This window comes from Nuphar pumila, chromosome 7, assembly GCF_984573655.1.
Source record: "Nuphar pumila chromosome 7, dmNupPumi1.hap1.1, whole genome shotgun sequence".
Classification (NCBI taxonomy): domain Eukaryota; kingdom Viridiplantae; phylum Streptophyta; class Magnoliopsida; order Nymphaeales; family Nymphaeaceae; genus Nuphar; species Nuphar pumila.
Genome location: NC_143255.1, coordinates 19,934,858 through 19,945,562, shown reverse-complemented (window position 1 = coordinate 19,945,562; position 10,705 = coordinate 19,934,858). Strand labels below are relative to the sequence as shown.

The 10,705-nt window shown below is 39.1% G+C and overlaps 1 protein-coding gene across 2 annotated transcripts; it reads left to right on the top strand.

The window, feature by feature from the left end:
- The first annotated feature begins 1,904 nt into the window (after nt 1-1,904).
- LOC149831421 (protein WVD2-like 7) lies at nt 1,905-9,287 on the top strand. 2 transcript variants are annotated; one of them, XM_090013888.1, is made up of 11 exons: nt 1,905-1,951; nt 3,181-3,273; nt 3,536-4,222; nt 4,374-4,763; nt 4,863-4,906; nt 5,018-5,116; nt 5,212-5,284; nt 5,375-5,446; nt 7,542-7,649; nt 8,646-8,699; nt 8,821-9,053. In XM_090013888.1, exons 2-11 carry the CDS (start codon nt 3,214-3,216, stop codon nt 8,908-8,910), a joined length of 1,677 nt encoding a protein of 558 aa, XP_089870014.1. In that variant the 5' UTR covers nt 1,905-1,951; nt 3,181-3,213; the 3' UTR covers nt 8,911-9,053. The 2 variants fall into 2 exon arrangements, with proteins under 2 accessions (XP_089870014.1, XP_089870013.1); XM_090013887.1 differs by having other exon boundaries at nt 8,646-9,287.
- Nucleotides 9,288-10,705: the final 1,418 nt, after the last annotated feature.

The window sequence follows — 10,705 nt, the reverse complement described above, 5'->3', positions numbered from 1 at the left end:
TTATATCCAATGTTTTCAAAATAGAAGTATTATTATTTTGAAGCTTGACTAAGTTCAATGATGTCACGTTTGAAGCTTGACTAAGTTCATGTACCGCAATGTTGGAAGCTGGACCAAGTTCATAAACTGGCGTACGAGTTCATGAACTTGGCTACACGCCACGTGATGCAGTATCACATCCCAAAACCATGAAGCAAGAAAAGTACAAGACAGGAAAAAGAGTAGTGAAAGAACAACACAGAAGTGGACCTTACTGTTTACTTACTGACCCTCCTCATGGTTTACTAAGGAAGTAAAAAGATGTTCAGTTTGCCCCCATTTGCCTTTTTGGATCCTTTTTGTCATATTGCGCTGTGTCTCGATGCAGTAAGAAGCTCCCCATCACCATCTTTTCAAGAGGCATCCTTCTCCCCCCACATGCCGGAGCATGGGGACCCTCACCCATTTCGGATCCTGTGCCCATGTACGGGTCCATAGTTCTCTCCCTGTCAAGGTCCTCATGCTTTTGTTTTTACTTGTTTCTTTTGTTCAAGTACATTGGCTCAAGAATTGATGCGGCGTGTTCAGAATCACATGATCCTATGGTAGACCTTTTGTGTTGGCTAGTGGGTCCAGATCCGGATCTTTCTGGATCCGATTTTACTTGCGCCTAGACCTAGGTATTGTCCTATATGGGTCTAGGTCCCATCCAAAATGTGGTAAAAACTAGAAACCCACGTTTTTACATATTTCTATATGTTAAATCTGACAAGTTCCGATGCCAACTGGATCTAGATAGGGCTGCTCCACATCCTCATCCGAATACTGAGGCAAACGCTACCCTCGATTCTAAGTGATATCTTTTTTAATAGAAGTAAAGAAATATGACTCCAAAAGATGACCTCATAATTGTGAAAGTGCTTCATGATAACGAGAATGATGATATGAAACTGCTTGAAAATAGCTCAAACCTGCATCAAATCTATATTCGGGTCAAAACACACCCAGACTCAAGTCTAATTTTGATAGCGACCCTGCACTCACACCGGACCAACCAGGTGGGTCCAGTTCCAGCCATCTAGGCTCCAGATCCAAACCATGGCCAGCCCAACCTATACCCACTAACTGGCCCCTCCACCACCCACCAACGTAACGAGTCTCACTCCGAGTCATCGGTTCAAATTCAACTCGTCCCAGTCTCTCCACATCGAAACCGAGTCTCCGTGGCGTTAGGTGGGAAATAAAAAACCTGCGATCCAACGGATGCAGACGCGTCACTGTAGCCACGTGGATGTTCGATACGGACGACGTCGTAGCGACTCTCTCTCGTGCAGCCAACGGCATCCGCAACCACCACCGTCCCTACCACGTACGGAGAGCCGTCCGATGGGAAGAGAAGACAACGCTCGAAGTTTAGACGGAGAGAGACGGTGAAGCAAAGAAAGTAGACTGTGACAAAAAGTGATGTGAGAGAGAGAAGAGAGAGAAAGAGACTTGTGGGTGTTCAGATTTATTTATGAGGGGGAAGGGCGTTGATGACTCGCGTCATCCCCGTTTTACAGCAAGAAAAAAGACAAGTAAAAACTATCATTTCACACCTCTCTCTCTCTCTCTTTTGATGGATTGTATCAATTATGGCAAGTATTCTGCAGGATCTGAGTTGGATGTTCTGACGGAACTGTGTCTTGGGCGTTTTCAATGACAATTAAGAGATTTGGTTGAGAATGGTTGGCTGTTTTTTAGCCTCTGAGTGAGCTTCTTTGGTCGGGAGACGAGAGATTTGAGAGAGAGGACGCTTTTCGGATCAGTTGTACTGAGTGTTTCAGCAGGTAAAATTAAAATATCTTTTCTTTCCCCCCCAATGGGTGGTGATGATTTATAGTGAAAACTTATGGTTCTATTGCTCAGTAGATATCTTTTATTGGGGAGGGTGGAATTCCTCTGGATGAAACTTTGATCTTGATTAGCAGATGTAAATTTGGGTTTTCATTGTACTTATCTTTTGTTTTTTCTGATGAACATGCCGGTTTCGATCTTGGTTAAATGTTTGATCTGGTAGAGATTTGCTTTGAATCAACTAAATTTCTGTTCCGTTTAATTGAGTATGTTTGATTGGCGTTCCTTTTTATTGTCATTGTTATGTAATCTCAAATTTCCTCTCCTTTTTTTTTTCTTTGTGGTGCTCTTCTTGATGTTTTAATCGCAGATGCAAAAAAATGGGAACTTTAGGTCTGTGGTGGCATCAGCTGCAGTAGGGAATTTTAGATCTGAGATTTTCTCTGTGTTTTCGCAAGTCGGTTCAAACTTTTTTTCTTGTTTGTCGGATTTGTTCTTGATCTGATATAAAATCGTCTACTAGAAATAGCTATCATGGAATCCTTCTGATTTGTGTTGGTCCTTTCTGTATTATTGAATTCTTTAGTTTATTGTAGCTATTATGAGTGATAATTTTGTGAGATCTGTTTAAGCATAGGATGGACATGGACCTTTTCTTATTTTCTCTTTACTTTTATTTTTATTTTTTTTTTATTTTTTGCTGAAATTGAGCTGATTCTGCAATTGTCGACAGCTTGATGGTTTCTCTAAGTTCTATAGTTTGCGGTTCAGTTATGCTCAATTGAAGGTCTACATACAATGTTGCTTCAAATCTCGTTCCTCGTCCATCCATAATCATATATTTACCTCTTACTTTGTTACACTGTTAAGAACTACCTTGATATGCCTCAAGCATGCTTAGATCTGCCACCAAAATGCATATTAGTAGATCATAATCTATATTGCCTAGAGAATCGGATAAAGGCTTCTTTTGGATGCACTCTTGCATCTGGATGAATGGGATGGATGGGAAGTTCACACTATGTCAAAGATCATGGGTTCTCCCCATTTATGTGGACAAGTAGGTGCTTGCACTACATACAAACTGCAACATCGACACAATCTAAAACTTTTTCTTGTGTTTTTTCTTTATGCAATCTAAAAGTTAGACCATGCGAATATCAGAATAAGAGCACAAACAGACTTTTTTGACAGATTGTAGGAACATGTAGTAAGCTCAATTGCTTTACTGAAAAATTTAGAGTTTTGCTTCTACGTTATTGATGATGCTTTGTAGGAACAACCTTGATGTTATTGGTGAATGACATGGAGAAACACAAACTTTGAATTGTTTTTCTGCTTACTGATTATTTTCTTCAATTCCAGGTAAGGTTGAGAATTTTCTGTGTCGTGCGGGTGATGCTTGTGAGAGTCATGGCAGGAGAAATTGAAGATCCTCTTGATATTCATGATAGCTTTGTAAGTTTCTTGTTCTTCAGCTATGTTTCTTGCAATCCTATTCCACCATTGCTTTCATTTGCTGTTGTTGATATTGCTCTTCAAATTGGAGTGGAACGCAAAAAATGAAAAAGAACAGACTTCTGAAATTGTAGTGAATGTTTTTCACCACTATGCTTGTCTTTTTAGGATTTCATTTCTCCTAGTGTTTGTTTTAATGATGATCTTCCTTTTGTCATCCACATGAAGTATTACTAATGCAATAGGTTGTAAATCTGCTCAGGTACCGTCAGACTCAATTTCGTTTGGAAGATTTGAAGTAGAGTCCTTATCATGGGAGAGGAGGTCCTCCTTCACACACAATCGATACCTTGAAGAAGTGGAGAAATATGCAAAGCCTGGTTCAGTCACTCAGAAGAAAGCATACTTTGAAGCTCACTTTAAAAAGAAGGCTTTAATGTGCCAAGCTTCTGATGATAGCCAAAATGGGACAGATGACAAGTCAAATGAATGTTTCAATCCCGAGATCATGAGTCCTATGGGAGATTTTAAAGACTTGGATGATGTTCAGCATGCCCACTTTGATGAAGCACCTGATGGGTCAGACGAGGACAAGTTAAAAGCAGACTGGTATTTGCATTATTTTAAGATGACACGTGAAAAAGAGGAGGAAGATGTTTCTGAGTCTTTACCTTCAGAATGTAATGCCGTGAATGCTAATATTGAATTTATGCTGGAGGAGGAAGTCCAATCAACAGCTGGTCCTGTGAAGACCCACCAGATTCAGATGGAAACTGATGCACACTTGTTTGCAGAGGATGATAGAGACACAGAAAGTGAACATGTGCATTCAATCAAACCAGAAGATATGGTTGAATTAGTTGAAAAGTCAGATTCTTCAAAGGACCCTATGGAGAATGTAGAGACTTGTAATGTAAGTTCAAAAGCATCAAAGAAATCTTCCTCCAAGGTAAAATCTGCGTACATCAGGATACAGTTGTGTTTTCTCACCATCAAATCTGGACATGGAATATCTAATATTTTTTGCTTCTATTAAATCATTATGAGCACTTCAAGTTAAGATTCAACTGATTGACAAAGTGTGGAATCTTGATCCTCAGGTTGAAATCACCACTGGACCAAAAGCTGCTCATTCCAAAACAAAGCAAAGATTGGATGCAAACCAAAATCTTTCAAGTAATCAACCAAAGGTTGCTAATGGAAAGCCTTCACGGGAGGTCACCCCAAGAAAGACTGCAGAGAAAGTTCCAAAAACATCAATAAGAGAGAACACTTCTTTGAAGAAGACAGGATTGCCCACTGTTGGTACTAGCAATAGAGTTGAATCAGTCAAAGTGGTGGCCTCTAACTCCAATGCCTCAAAGCAGCATTCAAGTACCTCTGACTCTGAAAGAAGATGTTCTACTTCAGGAATTCCAAAGGAGAAAGTTCTGCCATCAAGGATATCACCCAAAAAGAAACCTTCTCCATCAAAGAATGCAAAGACAGAGGTAAATATCTGGAAAGATTCCATCCCATTAGGCATGCATATCTTGCTTCAAATATATTCTTCATATATTTTCTTACAAGCCAGCAATCTCTCATTGCAGACGACTGAGATTACAAGTGCAAAATCAAACCAAGAGGATAGAAGGTAATCTCTACCTGCAACTTGTATCACAATGTTGCCATTGGCAATTTGGCATTAATTTTGTCATCAAGTTGTAAAACATGTCCAAATGAGCTGACCCTCTTTTGCAATCAGGCATAACCAAGATAAAGATGTAAAGGACCGGAAAGTTCGAGATGTTCGTCAGTGTACCCCCCTAAAAGGGGATCTGAATGGTTACATGTCTACCAACAGGTCAAATTTATATTCCTAGTTTCCATTTAATTATTGCTATGGATTTTTCTCTTTTCTATTTGTATAATCTTCTAATGAAGAATTTGTGCACTTAGGCCTAATCTGGATCCTAAAGTAAATGGTGTTTTCAACTTCAAAAGTCATGAGAGGGCAGAAAAGAGGAAAGAGGCAAGAAATTAGTTGAACTTTTGAAAGATATTTTTGCTTTGGAATACTCAATTCTCAATTCATAGTGATGAACACAATTCATGGGTTCAGTTCTATATGAAATTGGAGGAAAAGCTGCATGCCAAAGAGGTTGAAATCACCCAAATTCAAGCAAAAACCCAGGTATAAATAATCCTACAACATCATTGTAGATGGCTCTTGTGAGAGATTCAAATACCAAAAGTTTTCTTTGTATGTTATGTGTAATTATGTGATGTGGCGCGCTTCTCAAGAATTAAGGGAGCATTTAGTAAATAAGTAATTTAAACTAGCCAGAACAGAATTTGTGATCCAGGCTACTTGGAACTTCATTGATCGCACAATGTTCTTGTCAAAAGTGTGTTCCCTTATACTGTTTGAGGTTTCAACACTTGGTCCAGATGTGCAGTATTCAATATGGTAGTGGGGGGATTAAACATAAAACTCACGTTCAAGTTACAGCAGTATTATAGGTTTTATATACGAGTTGAACTCAACTGATTCAACAATTAGGTTAGTTGTGAATTTGATGGACTATAGTTTTGGTTTTCAGGAAAACATATTAAAGATTTTGGATAAAGAATTTTGTAATCTTGTGATGATTTAAAACTTGTTTTATCTCTTTCTAGGTTGGTTTTCACCAGAAAGAGACCTCTGTTGGTTGATTTTCCAGTTTGTCACAAGCACAAAAGTGAACCAAGAAGACTTTACAACTGAAAGATGCAACTAGATATTTTTATTTAACAAATACTCGTGCTATTTCTAATTCACTAGTCCCTTTTTTTCATAAAGGGAGGGGGGAGGGAATGCTATATCTACTGTAGAAAAAGCATTGATAAAAGTTTTCTCCTGTTTTTCTGACTCCGAGGGTGCGTTTGCAACTTATCCAGGGGAAAAAGTCACATGGGGGGCCAGCAACATCACCCCCCCCCCCCCCCCCCCCCCCCCGAACCTTTTGAGGAGAATAACTCCTCAAAAAGTGGAAATTTCAGGAATAATTTTGTGTGTTTGCAATGCATGTGTGGGGCCCACCAAAACAGTAAATTTTCTCCCATCAAAGAAAGTTTTCACACGCCGCAAACACGCCCTGAAGTATGGCCTGTCTCTGGATGCTTTTGCCAAAATGTCTCCTATTTTTTGAAGGCTATTTCTTTATATTAGCTCCTTAGATGTTTTTCTAGTCCGGATCATCTGCCACCTGTTTAGTCAGAGGCAGACAGTAAGTTTCAGGACCAAAATAATCTTGGCAATCAATATTCTGTGAATTTTTGTGACTTGAGTAGGAATCCTTTTGGAGGTTTGTGATAGTAGTATGGTATGAGATATGGATATAGGAGCACAAATACATGATATATAGCTAAACCATTATGCCATCTGGGGATTTTTTTTTCTCATGGTATTTGGAGTCTTGCTTGTCAACCACAAGCAATCAGCAAACTTACTAGTACTCATATTCTTGCTCATTTTTACAGATTCTTGAGTCTTGTCTTCCATTTGGGATGTCTCTTGCCTGCTAACATTCAACTTGCATGAGTCTACGAGAGCTTCAGTTTCATCAGTTGCCTCAGTAAACATCTTTTTCTTTTACTAACATGAGAAGAACCATCTTTCTCCATGCAAAGACTGAAACTTTCATAAGGCTTGACCACATCACATAGTCCAGTTCCAGTATGAAAGCAGAAGCTTAAGGTGGCGCATGAGAGGCAATGAGTGTTAAAAGTGTCAGTTAACTGACAGGCCAACATGTTTTTAATTCCCAGAGGAGAACTGAAACATGTTAGTGCCATTGTGCACCCTATGCAATTGACCTAACTAGAAACTTCAGCACCAATAGTTATTATGCCTTATCTTCTTTGAAACCCATATCCATATGCTTTGGAGTCTATGCCAAGGCTGTAATTACTGATTATGCCAGTTAAGCCCTCAACGTCCATGTTTGCTAGGTGTGAGACTTGGCCAGCTTGTTTATCACATGGAAGTAAAGGAGACATTCTTGCCCATCATTGTGCAACTTAGTGACTGCTGATTAGGATTCAGGAGGATCGCACCAACTACACACAAACCTCCATCCATAACCTGATTCAGATCCAATGATTATCCGATTCTTCTTCAATCTTATCTTAGTGAAGACAAAGAATCTAAAATAATTCTATAATTTGAAAGTTTTTTATTGATTATATAATACATTCAGCTACCTAGTCGTCTCATTACAAAATGTTTAATTTTTCTTTATGTGCAGGAGACAGAAGCTGAGATTAAACAGTTTCGAAGGAGTCTCAACTTCAAAGCAACTCCAATGCCTGCCTTCTATCTCGATGCTGCACCAAGGTCCACAGATGCAAAAAAGGTACTGAGTTTATTCCAACTAAAGTTTGTTGATTTATGATCACATCATTGCAATAAAACAAAGAAGGGTATTAATTATATTCTCTTCTGCAATGGGCAAAAAGTGTACTTCGTGGAGTCCTTAAAAATAAATGTTCTCATTACCAGGGTTCAGTTGCAATTTTTTGCTCTGGAATTCCAAAACAACGATGCATCTTCTTTCCAATATCTTTTTAAGATTGGTTTGTTTGCACACCCCTCAAATCTTCCAATATATTGTGGCATTGTCTAAATACAAACTTTGTTCTATAGAAACTTTTTAACTGTTGAAAAGAGGAAACTCATTGTTATTCCACGTTAGGTGGTTGTAATCATCCTTATTAGCATTATTAAACCATAAAGATAAGTTCGACTGTCAGAAAATTGCAAGGCTAATATTTCTGGCTTTTGGATGATATCGATTACTTGCTTTTGGATGATTTTGGTTTTATGTTTCCATAAAGTATTATGGCACTTGGCCTCCCAGTCCATGCCCTCATATAGTAGCTTTCCAGCCGTTATGGATGACTGATGGTACTCAGGGAACTGGAGCTTTTATAGATTACTAGCCACATGCTCATCATGCTATTTAAGCACCACTCTTTCTGTTGGCATGGTTTTGATTCTGAGCTGATGATATAATACGAAGTAGTACTGTAAAATTGTAAAATTGTCAATTCGGGCCTCTTGTTTTTCTTTTGCATTTGTTCTTTATGGCTTTTCTGCTGATGATTTTCTTTGGACTTCCCACACCAAATTTTCCTTCTTCTGGGTTCCATGCTGTGGTAACATGATGATCTAAGTTATCATAAGGTCATTAGTAGAGCGTCACAGAGTTTAAGACCATCACACTGGACAAGTAGTCAGGCGTTTTCTTATTGTTGAATAATTTGAAAGAATGACAAAATAGCGACTGCAGAATGGAAAAGGATGCCTACTTACGCTTCTCTTTCTGATTAAGCTGCAATCCACTTTTCAGGGTCCTTCAACCCGTTCAAAATCTCCTAGCCTGAAGAAGCCTACAAACAGCAATGTGAGTTCTGCTTCACAAGAAAACTCCACCCTACCATCAACTTCTCTCTCTGAAATAGTTGATGCTTCTAATCCGAAACCATTGGACGAGAAAGATGATGACAAAGGATGTTCGGACACAGCTGGTACAAGCATCAAGAGTGAACCAGAAGTTCAAGATCAAATCTTTTTGCCACGTCGGAAAACTGAGAGTAGCCATAAAGATAAAGTGAAGTCTATCTCTCAACAGCAGCAGCACCAGCACCAAATGCAGAGTAAAGCATTAAAAGGAGAGAAAACAAAGTCGAGAGTATTGAAGAGTGGAGCGAAGGCCATCAAACATGTTGTCAATGGAAGGTCCGGAATGGTTCCTTTAGTTGCAGATGTTGCTGTTGCTTCTTAAGCGTGAGGATGTCCGTGCATTTTGTTTGTTATCTGTAAACTTGGCTTAATTTTTGCCTATGAGTTAGATTTCATATAGTGAAGGAATAATTTCCCCGGTTGAGATGTTTACTGCTAGGTACGTTGTCATTGTATAAATCTCTCGCTGTGGAATCTGTCAAAAATGATGGATGGAAGAACTGTATTGAAAGAAAAAAAAATTGTAAAAGGTTATGAGTTAATCTTGGTCTACACTTAGTCACCATTCTTTCATTTGATCTCTCTCTCTCTCTCTCTCTCTCTCTCTCTCTCTCTCTCTCACACACACACACACACACACACACACACACCTAAATACAAGCAAAACCACATGAAAGATATTAATGTTCCCTCTTTGCGCAATTACCTTTGGGGATTCAGAACTTTGGCAATTTTGAACATACCGAGATTTTTTGAACTGGAAAAGAAGTTATGCCTACCAAACTGTCATCTCTTTAAAGCAGCATCTTCCAGTTACAGGAAAGATCTAGCATATCATTTTCATCAGGCAACAAAAGAGAGATACTACACTTCACCAAGGACTGGAGAGCTCTTGGCAGCGATATGACAAACAATAGCATCACCATGAATGAGTTAGCTTCACAGTCAGCCACGTACTACCCACCAGTAGCCTCAATACTCACTTTCTGTCGTCGCATGCTTAGTCATCGATGAACCACGAGCATCTATCCTGCTACCTAAGGTATCCTCGACATCAACTTCTCTTAGGCCTCAAGATGGCAGAAGCATCCAACAATGGGGTTTATCGCGAATTTTGACATTGCCTAGCAGAAGCCTTCAATTCTATTCAGGCAGACAGTTTTCTGAAGGGCAAGCAAACCTCTAAAGAGACCATTTCATGAATTCGGTGACAACCATTTTTCGTTTACAATTCTCTATCAGAAATCCAAGTAGTTTAAATTGAAGCACCAAGAAAGAATCCCCAATTTCATGTTCCAATGTGATGCTGCCAATTTATACAAAATCTAAAGGATCTCAGACAATCCACCAAAGTCAGGATCAGAAAATTGCATCGTGGGACCCAATGACAATGACACGGGATACGAATCCTTATCCATACTTATTTTTCAAACTCACAGCTGGGTCAACACATCTTTTACCTTTACAAAAAGCTCCATAGATAGCCACAAGTCCCTCAAAAGTTCCTTACAGTTTTGCAGCATGCTAGAGAGAACTACACCCTTGGTTCCTACGTGGGCCACCCTTGATCACACCCTTCCCTTGGGAGCTCATCTTCGTACCGATGCCAAAAATCAAATTTAAAAAGGTTTCTAAGATTTGGTGGAACAACATAGTTTCCACATAGCATGGGTGGATCACTGTAACACCCCGATCCAGGACTTCTGGAATCCAGGTTCATGGGTATCACTTCATAGATAGAAATACCAAAGTAGCGCATCGAAAGCATGCCACCAATTTTTTTTCTAAATAAACATTATCAATTAAATTCAAATAAAGCAAATCCCACGAAAGCCATAAAGGCTACATCATCTAAATGAGGCATCACCTCTCAAGTTCAATAAACAAAAAAAATAAGAAAAATTACTCTGCTGAAAGATGAGGTCACCTATGCCATGAAGAAGGCTG